Raw genomic sequence first — 16162 nt, forward strand, 5'->3', positions numbered from 1 at the left:
TTTGCTGTCCAAACACATGAGTAGTCAAATACTTTGAATGGTGTGTTTACAAAAACACCATTCCATTACAGGGACTTCTAAAGTGTCTCCGTAGTGCTATAAACCATTACTGTTATTAGTGTTTGTACTCACGTAGTGTGTAAAAGTCCTGCCTAAAGTGAGGGCTCATTGTACAGGGTGCTGGGTGTGAGGCTTCTGGCACAAGGTAATTATGGCACTTGCTCAAATACATGTTTTGGGCTTAGCAAAATAGAGGGAGGAGCAGGATGGTATTTCTTTTCATCACTTGCTAGAGCGGAGTTGGACAAAAGGGCATATAGGTGAGCATGTCACAAGAAGAAATGGCTATAAACTGTGAATTTACATAGATTTGAAATGAGAGGTTTCCAGTTATTAAAGCAGTGTTGTCATTTTAGAATGAAGCATCATCAGTTTTAAAAAGGGATTATGTAATATGGTTGATCAAAACATTGGGAGGACCAAACAGGCAAGGAGTCCAGCTCTATGATCTCTGCCCTTTGGAGAAGTGGAAATAACTGTCACCCACTTGTCACTCAGATTTACACGTCCCACTGTGAAACTGTAATGTAAAAAGGGACACCTGAAACAAAAACTGCAGCTGCTTCTGAGTTTTTTTGCCTCATGGTCAAATCACTACACTGGAGTTGATGGTAAGGATCACTGGGGTCAGCAGATATAACATCTGCTTTACCTTGTATTTACTGTGTAATACTAACAAACTTACTTTCGATTCGCAATTTTTTAACCGAAAATCTCTGATTAGTTCACTTGTTTTTAAACCAATTCAGCACCAAAAACTTAATCTACGTAACAACACAAATCTAGGAGTAATAAAACCTAAACTGATACTACTCCCATTCATGTTGAGAGGTGTAATGCCAGCCTGGGAATATCTTGTTCCAAGAAATGTGTTTCCATCTCCTTTTGCTTGGGCTGTACAGCATAAACTTCTGCTTTAACTATAACTCACTTTGAGTACAGGGCATCCATTTGCTCCCTTAGTCCTTGTAGGCTCCGAAATCCATTTTTCTAAGAATAACTATGGATGTTTGAGAAGTCTGAAGGACAGGGAGAAAAACTCCAAAATTCACTTGCAGACTATTCTCTGCAGTGTTTAAATAGAGTGTGCTGATTACTTTGCTACGGAGAGGATTCAGGTTTATCCACAGTGTCAAATGGTTCCTCTGGAGACACGTACCTTTGTAGTGGTTCTGCAGATTGCAGTGTCGTTGTCGTAACTGAATGCACAGTGGCATTGCTGGTGTGCTGGCTAAGGCTCCTTGGTTCACAGTGGGGTTGGCTTAGATTTTTCTTTTTTTTTTCCTAAGGAGGATTTTGGAGAGTGAAGAGGTAAAAAATAATTTGGGAATTGGAATTTGCATCTTTTCCACAAAGTCTGCGCAGGAGTTAGCTGTACATGATTCATAATTCTGCACAGGCTTTTAGGTCAGGGGGTGGGATTGATGATCTCTTGTGAAAGCTGAGAGAATGCAAAATTCTGTCTTTTTAATATTTTTTTTTCACCTTAACATATGCATCCTCAGAGTGCCTCTATACTGAGAATCTTTGACATTATGATCTACTCAGGCTGACTTTCCTCTCTTTCAGGCTGCTTGTCTAAAAGTTGTAATAACCCTGATGAGCTAACACAATCTCCTTTACTTACCAAAGTAGGAAGTCTCTAGAAAATTCCAGCTGTGGGGGAAGTTACATAGCTGGAGTATACACTTCATGCTGCACTGCATGGTACTCTGATGCTTCTCTGAGCTCATAGGGCTCGCTCTCCGTTTTAAGGTGTTCAAGTTTTACTGTTTGGTACTGAGCGGATTTAGAAAAGTATGCATGTCACGGGACAGTGGGGTAAAAGAGCGAATCTGTCCTAAAATATTGGTATAATTCTCTCACATATCTGCACAGCCAAAACAGTCCATTTTCTTGCCTTCTTTCACGGCTTTTTTCCCTTGACATTTAAAAAAAAAAAAAAAGAAGCTCTACTGGAGTCTCTGTGCATTAAGGGCAGGATAAACTGTTTTCTTTTTTCATTTCCTGCCATTTCATGCTTCCGTCAGGGCTTTTCCAGGAGAAAGGAGAGGTTGTACGGGAAAAGGAGACTTGGTTACAGGTATTTAAACAAGCCCAAAACAAACAGCTTAATTGGTCACACGAGGAAAGCAAGATACCAAGGTCATTCTCTCCTTCCCTCATATAGCACCCAAGTGACCCTAAGCATCTGATTATTCTCTTTCTCTTAGTGTGCTTCTATGTTTAGCTTTGTAGTTTCTATTAATAGCACCCAAAATGGATGCTGTGTGAGGCAGACGAAGGTATCTGCCCACACTGCGTGAGGGCAGACGTCCTGCCATGGGAATGGAGGAAAAGGGGTTGTGTAAGAAGGGAAAGGTATGCAGAGTGACTGGCTGCAGGGTGGCCATGGGCTCTGAGAAGTCTACAGAGAGGGGATCAATCTTCTGGCAAATTGCACTTAACCATCAGGATTGTCTCCAGGAAGCCTGTTTTGTGTTTGCAGGAAACTGTACATTTTGTGTTTAATTCTGTTTGAAAAGATTCATCTTCAGACAATGAACATGGACCCATGAATTCTCTCTGGGTGTCAGGCTGGTTTGTGACTTCCAAACTCTTGAGTTCAAGTTTTCAGCTGTTTCATGCAGCTGGTTTTTTTTTCCTGACCTGCCTTCAGCAGACTAATAATATTGTGGGCCTGAAGAGAATAATCCTATTGGAAGCCATTTAATGATCTGTTTCCTGCGGAAAATGCTTAAAGAGTGAATGCATTTAAATATCAGTCTGCTCTTTGGATCTAAATGTTGTTATTGTAGGGTAAAGAGAAGTGTCAGTGAAGTATCTGTTCCTGTACACCAATATGAAGTTTTACCCCCCAAAAAAATTCAGTTAGGTGAGAGACAGCAGGCCAAGAGATGCTGCTTAAAGCTCTTTAAAATAGCCAAGTCTGACTTTCGAGTACTTGAATACCATGGCAACAAGCGCTTTAATGCTTGAGATAATTGGGGACAGAATTCACACGCTTCCCTAGGAGGAGGCAATAGTTCTCTGAGAGTTTTGAAGTGGTCTTCAAATCTGAGGCAGTCATTGGTGCTTGTCAAAAAGATTCTCTTTCCCTGGACCTGACCTTCCCAGTTACTAGCCAGCAACCAGAGCACTTTGCAGTGCCCCATCCCCTTTAGCAGATTCCCAGATCTGTGTGGGGTACTGGAGTGCATTCTAAAGTTGCTGCGTCTGCGAAAACATTTGCTGGGCTACAGCAAAATCATGCTTAACTCCAGATGAGATCTAAGATGTTGGTTTTTAAAATTAAAACATGAAGTTCCACTCAAGCAGCAGAGTTGAAAGTGCAGCTATCTGAAGGGGCATCTCTTCATACCCAGGCCATCATGAGAATCATGGGCAACCCATCCCAATCCCAGAACTGGCTACATAAATGTTATTGATAATGAGACATGCAGCTTATTGCTTGCTTTTGAGAGGGATCAGACGTTGTAAGTAGCAAGATAAGCAAGGACATGCTGACACCTTGGAATTGGGATTAAGTTATGTCATAATCAAAATTTGCTAAACCTGGGAGAATCTCCTTATCACCTCTCTTGCTGGGGTTATGAGAGACATGGCTCCTGGAGTAAGAAATAAAACATTATTTTCCGTGTTTGACTGTCTTAACATGAGGATGTTGGAAGACCTTCAGATGCTTTAATCAAGGAGTTGCTCAAGTGTAGTCCTTCTCTAGACACTGGTGACATTCCTGTCTCAAAGGCGGCAGTACTTTTGACAGTACTGTGCCTGTGGTACATAAATTGGTTTAACATTCTGTATTATTGAAATGGTGGCAGTAATTTCTCCCATTTAATTTTCTAACAGACATAATTTACTCTTTCTTATCTTAACAGCACTGGGAAAGAAAAGAAAGTGCAAAAGAGGTGTTTTCCTCTGGCTTATTTTCACCATACCTCTCTCCTATTCTGCTTCATCCTTATAATCCCCAAGTGAAGATGAGTGGCCTGCTGCGAATATGACGTCTTTGACTAGTGTCATTGCTTCCCACCAGTCTGAGTGGGTGTCCTTCACTGATGAGCTGCTCCTCCCTGTTAACCCACAAGGTAAACTATCTCTGATTTTCTTTGAACCTTGTGAGACTTTCTTTGTTTGAATTAGATCAACTACTGTCATATATATAGCATTACAGAGCTTCCCTTCTGAGTGGAAGCAGTATGTGCAGAGGTTGGATTGTTTGCTGCTACCTCTATGTAATAGGAGAATTTAGGCCAAAAATGTAAAATACTCTCCTAACGTGAGATTTCCTTGGCATAGATCTATTGCAGAGTTTGGATCTGTCCTTCAAGATTCAAGGCAGTATCCAACTGACCATGGAGGAAGTCTCACGTATTATAATCAAGTGCAAAACTATGCCCAGTGTTAGCCCTTTGTTAGGTGAAGGGAAATTTTCTACCTACATTTAATGGCAAATTTTAGATATTTCAGTAAACAACAATGAAGTAATGGTGAGTCCTACCAATCTTTCTGTTTTATTTTAGGTAGCACTGAGGAGCCCCTGGAGAAATGTTTTTCTTCCTCAGACACCTCCTCAGAAGAGAACCACAATGCAGGTGGAGAATTTCAAGACCTCTCCCACACAGAACTGGAAGATGCAGCTGACCAACCCACAGTGGAGTCTGTTGTGTTTGGGAGCCATGTGTGTCCCAGCGCTGATCTGTCCTCATCCATCAGTGCTTGGGTTCAGTTTGAAGATGCTCCGTGGAGCAGTGCTCTATCGACCCAACCACAAGCAGGTGAGGCAAATGCATAAAAAGGTCCGTTCCAGTAATGTAACAGAACACAGCGAGAGCCTACAGGATTTTTTCATTGCTCTTTGATTTCTCAAAGGTTGAACTTTGACCAGTTTGTACTGTATTTTAACACAATTAATGTTATCAGAGTTTCAAAAAGGGCTAATAATTTCATTCTGGGTTAAACTAGCAGTATTCTCTTTTTCTAAAGAAAATTAAAGGCTTCTGTGATTCATTCTACTCCATGTCTTGACCCTGGAGACTGCCAAAATGCATTCATGGGGAAACAGCATAGTGGTGTTTTCAGTAGCGACATTTCTTATGTACAGGTATGAGCAACCATCTAAAAAGTCTGAGTTTTGTGTTTGCCTCTATAATCTGGAACTGAAAGAATGGTGATCACTGTCCTCTGTGGTCATAGTCTTTATCTGCTCATAGTCCTTGTACGGTTTTTGCCAGAAGCTTAGTGAGACCAACAACTAGTGTGCCAGTGTCTATCAGTACTTTCTGCTGTCTTTTGATGCTGTGATTCAGCAGCTGGAGCATTACAAAGACAACCAAAGTTGACCCTAATTCCAGCACTGCATGCACTTTTCTTCAAATGTAAAAGTTCTTTCTGACATTAAATGTGCATGCAAAGCCTCTGACTGGCCTCCTCAGCTTATGCTAACCGGTACGGCTATATGAGCTTCTAGTTTTTCTGTACAGACAGACTTCTGTTCCTCCTCATGGGAAGCTGTGGAGTAATTGCCCGAGCACACATTAGTTTACTTTTTCATGGTTTAAACTGAGATTCTCTCTTAATAATTCCACTTTATTACTGCTAGTTATTAAAGCCATTTAAAGAGTTAGAGCTTTACACTGCTCCCTGAGTCCACCAGATACTCCCTGTGACATGAATAATACTTCTGTCAGAAAACGTGGATTGGCAACTTTGGGTTGGGTTTTGGGTAAAACCGAACAGCTTTCCGTCTGCTCTTTTTATGAGTGCTACAGACTAGTCTGTTTGAGGCAGTGGTTAGACCTTTGTGCAGTAGAAGTGGGTGAATCTTCAGGCAAAAGCAAGTTTCTCTTAAGCTCTGCTTAAGACCTTCTTATTTCTATATTTATTTGTTGGTTATTCTTCTTAGTTGTAAATAATTACTGATCCTGGTGATGAGGAGAGAAGGAAGAGCACACATAACTAAATCTGTACGACTGAGGTGCTCTACCTCTCTCTTACTTAATTTCATGGGTAGATGATCCTTACTCTTACTCATACAGCCACATACTTTTTCCACAGATCTGTTGGTTGGAGCTGACACCGTATTTCCTTCCTGATGTTGTGATGTTCTTGTTGACTGGAAAACTCTAAGTGCACCTTCTTACTAAATGAAAAAAAATTATTCTTTGCTCAGCCTAAATAAAGCTAGCCATAACAAAGAGACTTCCATAAAACTAATTCCATTGTGTATTACTTGATTTCCCATCCTTAAGGGGATGTGGCTTAGTCTTAAGGTATGTGCCTAGCAAAAGCACTGCCTCTTGGTTTGTGTTTTCAGTCACAGGGGACACTAGGTTGTAGGCAGAGGCCTAGGATATCCAAGAGAGGTGGTCAGAGAAGATGTTCCAAAAGCATTGTGGTTTTGAAGAAGGCACCCATTTGTGCCCGTGTAAAGGCTTGTCCTAAGTGATTGATGCCACTGGGGGAGTATTTACACACTAACTTTTAGCATCTCACTGAGATTCATGGAGGAGGGTGGTTACCCTGGCAGTCAAATCAGGATGTACTCCATGTAATTCTTGCACAGGAGGCTGTTATTCTTTAACTATATAGGAACCCTAAGCACGTGGTGTGGATATTTTAAAATTGTTATTCATGAGCTGGTCCCACTCCTGTGCCGGACCCTGTATTAGAAGTGGCCAGACCAGTGCGTCTGACAGCCTCTAAAGGGAAAGTCGTGGGCCAGAAGAGATGACAGCTCTTTGTCTCTGGCCCCCTACTCTGAGGGGTGTTTGACAGCAAGAGGTACAATAACCTTCAACCTTGTTGTTCTCAATTAATCTGCAGGTCACATCTTTCTCCTATGGGCGGCAGCGAAGCTGGAGACTTTGTTATAACCACGACATGCTGACACACTCGGTGGAAAGCCCGTGGTGACAGCAATTATTCATTTCCAGTAGCAAACAGCCCTCATAAGGACAATAGTGAATAGCCAGATGTGGGGGGAAGAGTGTAAAGGCCAAGTATGGACAGACGGATCGGTGTGAGAGGGATGGAGACGTTTGAGACCCGTTTCCTGTGGCAGGCAGCTGTGAAGAGCAATGTCCTGAAGGCATTCCTGTTGGGGCTCCAGTGCTGCTAGGAAATCGTCTGTCTGTCTGTCCACGCTGAAGCAGCTGCACAGCTGACTAGATAATTACCCAGGCTGATGGCCAAGCTGCCTGGAAACACATTCTGAAAAGGGCTTGCAAGGTGGCATTTCCAGAGTGCCCTAAGAGTGACGAGGATGGGCCCTACGAGAGAGAGGTGCTGTCTTACTCTGACCTCAGGGCTGCCGTACTTTTGCACAGGTTCCCCCAAAAGCAAATCTTTGTCCCAAAGTGTTCACAGTCTAAAAAAATTAGTATTTTAAAGATAACTGCCATGTAGTGGTTATCCTGTAGGAAATGCATTTAGAAGAAAACCAAGGCTAATGCTGGACCCTTGTTGTCCTGGGAAAAGCAAAGACATTATTGAGGGGAGCAGCAGTTAAGGGGACTGATAGCAAGAAACAGGGCTGAAAGCACAAGGGAAGAATTCGGAAGGTGAGAAGAAAGGTCAAAACCTGAGGTATAGAAATTAAAAGCACCCATTATGAGCCTCAGTGGAAATTACCTTTATTTAGGACATTCTGGTAAACCCTTCATTCTAGGACAGAGTAAATGCTAGGCAAAATCTTTCTTTCAAAATATTTCTGCTTTTCAGGTTTATGCGTAGATAACTGACAGCTGCCAATCATGTGGATTTCTCCCTGGGAAGCACTACCTTTTGAGCAAGGCCACAGAAATATTTAGTCACAGAAATGATGCATTGTGGTGCCCTGTTTCCAATTTTCCTTTTGCTGGGAAAAGAAGAAATTTTATTTTTCTCATAGTTCCTATCACGCTAGTCAAACTGATACTGCAAAAGTGAAAAATGAGATTTTTAGTCTCACCCAAATGTTCCTATCACAAATGTTACATAATCTGTAAATGATCGCAGCCAGCTGGTGACATAACATTTGCATTTGTTACACAATGGGCCTCCAGCTCGCAATCTCATATTCTATCAGTGTTAGCTGCACTCTTGAATTCAATGAGTTATTCAGCAAAGCACCAAAAATAGAGCAAGGCAAGGTCTGTTACATCATCTGTCCCACACACACAACCCGCACCCCCCGCTTCTTCCCGAGAGCTTTGTCTGGTTTTAAATGGCTCGAGTAACTTGGACTCTTACCATGTCCTTTGAGAGGCTATCCCACGGTAAGGCAAATCTGAATTTAACCGTTTTGTGCTGTTCTGTCTGAAAATAGGAAGTACGTGCAACATGAGATCAGCAGATGAAAACTAGACGCAATTGTGATGCTGTCCTGAAATCAGAAAAATCTGAGGTCCTGTGTGGTAGTATAGGAGATGATGCTAGCAAAGTTGATTGTAATACAGTGTAGGGATCAAGGAATGGGTCCTCAAAACATCAGAGAGGAATGAATGCTTAAAGGTAAATCTGCATATTAAAAGCCAATCCATCGTATTAGGAACAAACACGTCAAGGAAAGTAAAACGCATGTGGAAGGAAACATTTTTCAGTTTGGGAAACAATGGGTTGATTTTCAGTATCCTGTGCATGCTACAGGGTTTGCATGTTAGGGATAGTTCTGGCACTGGTCTTTCAACATAAACAGATTTCTGAGAAATTCCTGCAGCTGAAAGGCCGTGACTCTGCATCTATTGACATTAGAGACCAAATTCCAAGTTTCTAGGGGGAAAAACCCTACCTCATTTAGGACTTTGGTTTCAGCACTTCCAGGAATCTGGAGAGCAGCAGGAGCATCTGAAGAGGGACCTAAACATGTGTAGATGTTTACTTTTGCTTGTCTTGCTTTTTGAGATTGGTAGATAGTTGTTTTGCTTAGCATAGGGGAAAATGCATTTTTACTAGTTCCAAGGGTTAGTGTTGGGGAACCTAGAACAGTGCTAGGTGGAAGTTGACTGTAGTAAGATTTTTAAAGAACATCTGTTGGAGAAAAAGCTCTCTATGATTATGGTTCTCCAAGTGAAAGTCTCTTTCTTTAGAAAGAAACAAATAATTGAATTCTTCCAAAGTGGCAGAGCTTATCTGGAATAAAATTAATTTGCCCTTATATAGAAGTATTCTGCAACACTATTCCAGTCAGTCTCCGTCTTAAACAAAAATTGTTTTTGGAAAGCACAAAACAAGTTGACAGCATATGAGTAATTAAATCTTATGTGTTTTTCATATTGCTGTGACTGACTTTAAACAAAAAAAGAAATACTGCAAATCTAAGATCTTTTTATAAAATAATTCCATGATTTCTAGAATTCCAGATAAAAAACATACTTGAAAAAAACTTGGCTCTTGCTGCTGGTTCACGTATGGAGCTCAGCTTTTCAGCTTGTGCTCTATGTCCAAATAAAGCACTCTGTCTATCAAAGCAATTTCAGGTGAAGTTTTAAGGGTGGCTTTTCAGATGCCTCATGCCATGTTTAACAGAATAGAGGGACTGACATTATAATCATACACTTGTCATCCTTTCTCTACAGGCATTGAGCACAACACAGTGTAGAATTACTGGAGGGAGAAGCGGGGAGTTTTGCTCATGTCATTTTAACACAGTAACTGTCAACGTGTGCGATAAGGAAAAGGGTCTCTGACTTTCAGCTCCTCAACCTTAGGGATGACTCTACTCAGAAGCAGCTCAGTACATAGGCTCACAGCTGTACGAGTATAAATATATTAGTGCCTGTTCACCTGAGGGTAACAGTGCAGCTATATAAAATAAATTTGTACTTCTCAACTGGCAAGGCAGGGAGCACTGTTTGAATATTCGCTTTATGCACACAGCACGGTTTCTGTAATGAGGTGATGTCCCATCACACCACTTTGATGGAGTAGAGAGGGATAAATCCTCTGTAACATTAATTTACCATTTTCTTCCAAAGTATGTGTCAACCTAATAAGGTTTTTTTAACGTTTTACATGCTGAGAAGAGAACTTCTGTGTCAGTAGTTTTTCTGTAACTGCAAGATTTGGGGTACATTGAGATCTTTGTTGGTTTAAAACATAACGTAGATGTACTAACTTAGAAAACAGTTATTATCCTGACATTAAATTAGAATTAGTCTCTACCAGTACACTGTTCCTTAGTTCAGAGAGATTTTTTTAGCACATCTTTTTCTATTTCCTCACTAGAGTCACCCATTGTTCCTAACATTCGAGTGATATTGTGGTTAAAGAGTATACAAGACAAATTCATAGCAGTGGATGTATAAGATTGTGTTCTGAATTCTGGATGATGGTTAGGCAGGACTTAGCTGTTTGACATGCAAGTCTTGCAAGTGAGTAGAACAGGATTTTTGGCCTACGCTGAGCAGAAATGTTATGCAGTTTATTCAGATTGGGGCTCCCCATCCTGCGTGTTCAGAAACAAAAGCCATTTCTAGTGCACATCAGTAGGTAAATTTCAGTTTATTTTTATACTCCTCCTCCCATGCGGAGCATTCCTGAGATGACGACTACGTTTGGGTGGGTGTCACAGATAGGGAATGCTTAATTAAATATAATAAAACCACTTTATAAAAATCTGTGGTACTATAAAAACTCCACTGTGTTGTACAACACAGATATTCAGATCTTGTCAGCAGTGGCAGAAACATGAAATATTCCTGTTCTGAAAAGTTACAGCTTCTGCAGTACTTGAACAACATGAAAACATACAGCTGCCAGCAGTATGGGATCTAAGGACAGACAGCTGAGTAGTGCTGGAGGGTAACAGTGCCGGGCACTACTTAAGCTGCTGTGTGTTTGTTATGTTGGAATTTATATTTACAGTCTCAGTACACTGATACAGCATGTCTTTGGAATAGTTGTGATCTTCTGGAAGATTGCCCTGTAAGTCTCTAACCGATACCTGTTTGTTTTCTGCATCCAGCGTCTCCATCAAAAGCACCCAGCTGGACTTCCCCCTCTTCCAACTCTTCTGAGAGGCAAGCCCATGCCTCAGAGAGCAGCTGGACAACCAACTCGGAGGACACCAGCAGCCCAAGCATTGCTCCCTCCTACACAGATCTGCAGTCAATCAATACTGAGGACTTGACCAGTGGTGGAACGTCTACAGCAGATTCAGCTGGTAAGAGGGAAGCCTTCAAGCTTCCATCTCAATCTTTTTGATGCTACTCAAACTCACTTCTCAGGAGTGAGTTACAGGGAATGGATCCAAAGCAGAACAAACTCAAGGATTAGCCAATGCTTTGTGCTTGTCCAATTCCCAAAAACTCACACCTGGATTTGACATACCCCTGATATGTACAGGCTCCCAGAGTAAGAGCCAAATGTACCATTGTAATACCTCTTGGTGGGCTTGTCTGAGTTGGAGCATTTCTGATTTTTGCATGCCGCATCAGCTTAAGCTGATCTAGGAGCTAGTTCTCAGTATGTTGTGGGAGAAGCTGGATGCCCTTCCTGAACTTCTGTGCAGAAATATTCTTAACTGACCAATGTATTCAGCTGAGGCAGGTTCAGCTCTGCATGCCCCTCTCTCTTTCAGTGAGTGCCAAGACACGGATCCGGGCTGCTGGATGCGTGCTTTGCACTGTGCTTTGCACTGTTACTGTAAAGTAATGCAGAGAGGGTGTAGGGCGTGGTTCAGAAGCAGATTTTGATCACTTCAGGAACCTTTATTTGACCTTGTAGGCATCTATTCAGATGGCATCCTGACTGTGGAAAACTGTGCTGTATGGCATTGTAGCTTGTTGCTCGTCAATTGTACTCTAGGTAATCTCTGAAGCAGGAGAAATAAAACAGAGTGGTGTCACCTGTGTCATGCAGAGTTGGGATGATGAGAACTCCAGAATGACAAAGCAGACAAAAAGAGCTGGCATGTCAGGACACAAAAAAGGAAAAAACCACACAGCTCCAGGAGGAGTCACCTCCAGTATGCTGGAAGCTGTTCACCCCATGCTGAGGAAGGTCAGTAGCTACCCAGTTTAGTGATGCAAATTGATTCGCTGGTGTCCTAGTAGCTCAGATATGTGAGGTGCTTAATGTGTTTTCTCTCAGCTGGTGAATGTAACCATATGTGTGAAATAAAGTCTGTTTTGGGAGAATAGACTTCCTAACCCCCACTGAGGTCATATGTCCCTTCCATAAGAAACATATACATACATCACCTGAAAAGGGTATTATTTGACAGTTCAGTGAAACTGGGTTGGACGTCAAGGCAGGTTCATAAACAGGAGCATGGTAGGTACTGGCTGTGTACTTAAGACAAAGGATTTGCGGAGAAGTAATATTTACTTTGGATAAGTAGAGACCTTTCTTTCTTGAAATAATACACTTACCACAAGTCTGTCTGACTTTTTATTTTAGAATACTCTGCTTGTCTGTACCTCTGAGTTTGGAAACCACTGGTAGAAAGGTAGAATAGGTGAGCTGGCATCATGTGCCAGCTGTTTGGATGCCAGCGTGGGCATCAGTTCTGTTCTGACGAGCTCATGTCTATTAGGGTGAAACATAAGAGTTTTCATCTGCAGTATGTGCTGGATATTGCTGTTTTGTTGATTTGGTATAGATTGCCAAAGGGTGACTGTTGTCACTGGGACTGCCTCCACGTGAGCAAGGGACATGAGGGATGCGCAGTTCATATATAATTTTGCATCATACGGAGAAATGAAAGGCAAAAGTGCTACTGTGTATCATTGGCATACTCATGGAATTATTTGCTGTATAAGTCCAAAAGAGAAGTTGATACTTTAGTAAAAGCTTCATATGCAACCTTCCTACTCTTCTTTCTTTCCCAGTTAGTCACAAACTGACATATTTATTAGCAAAACAGGTACAAAAAAATCATTCCAATCACCTATAAATTTTTAAAAGTAAGAAAGTAGGTAATATAGGCAAGCCTGTGTCATCAGCTAAAATGTAAGATACCTTAGTGGTACCAGAACTGGAAGTAAGAAATACACTGAGTCTTTCTACCACCATGTATAGAGTTTGAGGACGGGCAGCGTGACCAAAGTGCATCTGTTTTTTCCTGTTCATGGGATGGCTCACAACCCACCCCCTGAGGTGCCTGCTGGCATCAGGCAAGGTTTGTGGAGGTGAGGGAGCTGAGGACTTGGTAGTCATGGACCTATTGTAGAGTTCTGGCTGCTCTTCTATTGTTCACTCTGCCTTCATCCCACCCTCACAGTGCATAAGTGGACAAAAATGCATGATCACTTTCTTCTCTCCTTCCTCTCTGCCCCATTGCAGAAATTCAGTTACTCAAACCTGACTTGATTCAAGCATTTGATTTGCATTTCTTTTCTCAAAAGACTGGCTGCCTCAGTCTGTAATGGACTTTGAATGCTCCATGAAAGCAATGAAATAACGTTTGTTTTTCCATGAAGGAAAAGAGAAGAATTCTTATGCTCTATGTGATGGTGAAGTCACGTTGACTGTTAGCCAGTATGTTGACTCCAAGGTCAAGCTTGATGGAAGGAAAAAAAAATCAGATTCATTCCACTACTAAAAGTCCCAATGAAAATAAGAAAACAATTTTTGATCTACTTCGTGATGGTAAATAATCAGGTCTATAAGAGCAGCTCAGGTTTAATATTGTTTCAAATGAGAAAAACCTATTGGTGAGAAAAGCGTGAAAAATTCTACTCGGTGGTCAGACACTGAGTAAAATAACTATTTTAGCCATGGTGAATTTTTATTGCCTGAACAGCATAGACAAGAATCCAGTCTGTTGTGTAATTTCACCACTTGTCTTGAATTTATCCTGCATGCAAAATGCCTAAGCATCAACTACCTGTCAAAGTTCGGGGCATGGGGTTTTGTGTGGCAGCAGATGAAAGCCTGAGGTAGGTCTGACTGCAGGCATACCCGGAGCCGAGTCCCAGCAGTGGGAATGCACGTCTTCGTGTCCAGGGCTGGTGTGGAAGTTGGCTGGGAATCAACTTTCTCACAGCTAACACAAGGTTGGAGTGTAAAACAATTCCATGGGCTCGAGCTTTATCTAGCGCATGTGTTTATGTTAAGATAGACCTAGGAAAATGGTAGAGACCTGAATGGTCCCAACCTGAGAGTTTACCCTCACTACAGGGGGGACTGCAGAAAGCCTCCTGATTGATGGAATCAGGATAAGCTCAGTGACGTCTTGTGAAGGCAGCAGAGTTCACAGTGGTGAAGGTAAATACTGCATGAGCAGAGCTGAAAAAGAAGATCTGTTTTGCAATCAAAGTGCAGCTAGAAGATGCTAGTTTGAACTCTGGCATTAAGGAGCCTTTTATACTCTTGTTTTATCTTCATCTTTGTGAGCACAGGGGGCTATTTTAGCCTGCAGCAGCTAGCCAGTAAATTTGGGTCAAGTGACAGCAGACTGCCCATTTAACGTGGGCATGTTTATGTGGTTCTAACAACAAGCACTTTACAACAGCTGGGGTTTCACAGCGTGCGTGAAGCTGTATTTGGTGCTGGTGAAGTGGCCCGTTGGCTCAGAGCTTCCTACCATGCATCACCGTGTCACTGAGCTTGGATCAATGAGCATGGAAAGAAGCGGGAACTTCTGGCATTTGTGCTGTGCTCTGCAGGATCAGTAACACAAGACATCTCTGTTACTGATACAATACAAGTATTTATTCATTCTGAAGCAGATGCCTCTCTCAGCTTTCAAAAAAGGCCAAGTATCTACATGTCAGAGGAGCAAGGGAGAGGCCTTCTTGTAGCTGTGATTATAGATCTGGAAGCACTGGGATCTGTTCTGAGGTTCTGCACAAATACCTCACAGCTTGATTTGGATTTCTGCATATCACCATTCATCTCTAAAATAATTTTTATTTGTATAAATTAAAATTAAATGTTAACTTGTATACAAAATAAAAATAATTACATATGATCAATACATATATAATTAAATAGATATATATTTGCATAGGTCATAAAGTATATATTCTATTATAAATTTAATAGAATATATAATAAAATCTGTCTATATTATATAATAATGCTCTGTGTGTGAGTGTGTGTGTGTGTATTTTTTTTTTTTTAATGCTGAAAAGCCTTGTAGACATAAGTTCCCTGATAGCTCTCTTAGGTGCATTGTTGCTAGTTCTGTTGTTGTTTCTGTTGTGATTTGTATCTTAGGAGAGCTGCAGCTACGCCATGTTTGATGTTGATGGTTCAAGTTGCTGACCAGTTGTTCTGTTTGGCATTCTCCTGAAGCTCTGGGACTATTTGGATACTGAGGAAATCACGATGGTGTTATTTTCTGAGAACATCTGCATGTTTGGAGATAGAAGGTTGCATGTGTGACCCCTAACTGCTCAAAATCCAAAAAGTTAATAAATAGCACAAGGAATTAATTCTGAGAATGTTGTTATTTTCAAAGTAATTTGCATGGTTTAAGGGGGTTCTGCTGCTTGCATTTTAAAACTTGGAGATGACAATTCTGGCAAGCTCAGCTCCAGCTATTTCTTGAAGGTAATGGAGAGCAAGTACTAACTTTTCAAACCTTTTCCCGATGCTTTTCTGCAGCAGTTCTCTTACAAATATTTTTTCTGTAACTGTAGCCAGCTAGATACTGAGTCCTGATATGATGTTTGCAAGAATGGTGTTCTGTAGGTTTCAGACAAGCAACTTTGAACTTATTATACAGCTGTGCATTGTGTTTGCACTAAATGCCAGAAATAGGCTACAAGCTCTGAAGATGTTCCATGTTAATTACCAGAGCGAGGGGGAAAATAGCACATGCTGATGGTTACCACCTTTCCACCCAGAACTGCACTTCAGTTATGCTGTGTAACTATTAACCAGCTTGTTCTGGTGCCCCAGTCCCAGACACATGAAAAAATTTGTGTGTGAGAGCCTGCCAAAGCCAGCTGGAGAGACTGCAGAGGGGAACATCGAACCCTTGCTTCAGGGAGGAGGAGACTCCAGAATACCATGAGCAAGCAGCACCTAAAGTGTGTTCTTACACAACTCCAACCTGTAAGGGCTTAATTCAGCACCAGAGGCAGGGTTTGTTTTTTTTTTATCTCCTAATACCAGCAGTTCAGGAGTTCTGTATCCTAGTTGTCATCCTATATTTTTCTCAAGGCAT

The 16162-nt window shown here is 41.5% G+C and overlaps 1 protein-coding gene across 1 annotated transcript in view; it reads left to right on the forward strand.

Annotated features, from left to right (window-relative positions):
* Window positions 1-4063: 4063 nt before the first annotated feature.
* The window catches only part of STON2 (stonin 2), a gene marked incomplete at both ends in the record, with an annotated part of 57357 nt that continues 45258 nt past the window's right edge, over window positions 4064-16162 (forward strand). The window contains 3 exons of the mRNA XM_082000873.1: window positions 4064-4151; window positions 4587-4841; window positions 11009-11206. Of these exons, the coding sequence (XP_081856999.1) occupies window positions 4064-4151; window positions 4587-4841; window positions 11009-11206 (541 nt within the window). The remainder of the gene's footprint in view (window positions 4152-4586; window positions 4842-11008; window positions 11207-16162) is intronic.

This window comes from Phaethon aethereus, assembly GCF_964289735.1.
Source record: "Phaethon aethereus genome assembly, chromosome: 5".
NCBI lineage: Eukaryota > Metazoa > Chordata > Aves > Phaethontiformes > Phaethontidae > Phaethon > Phaethon aethereus.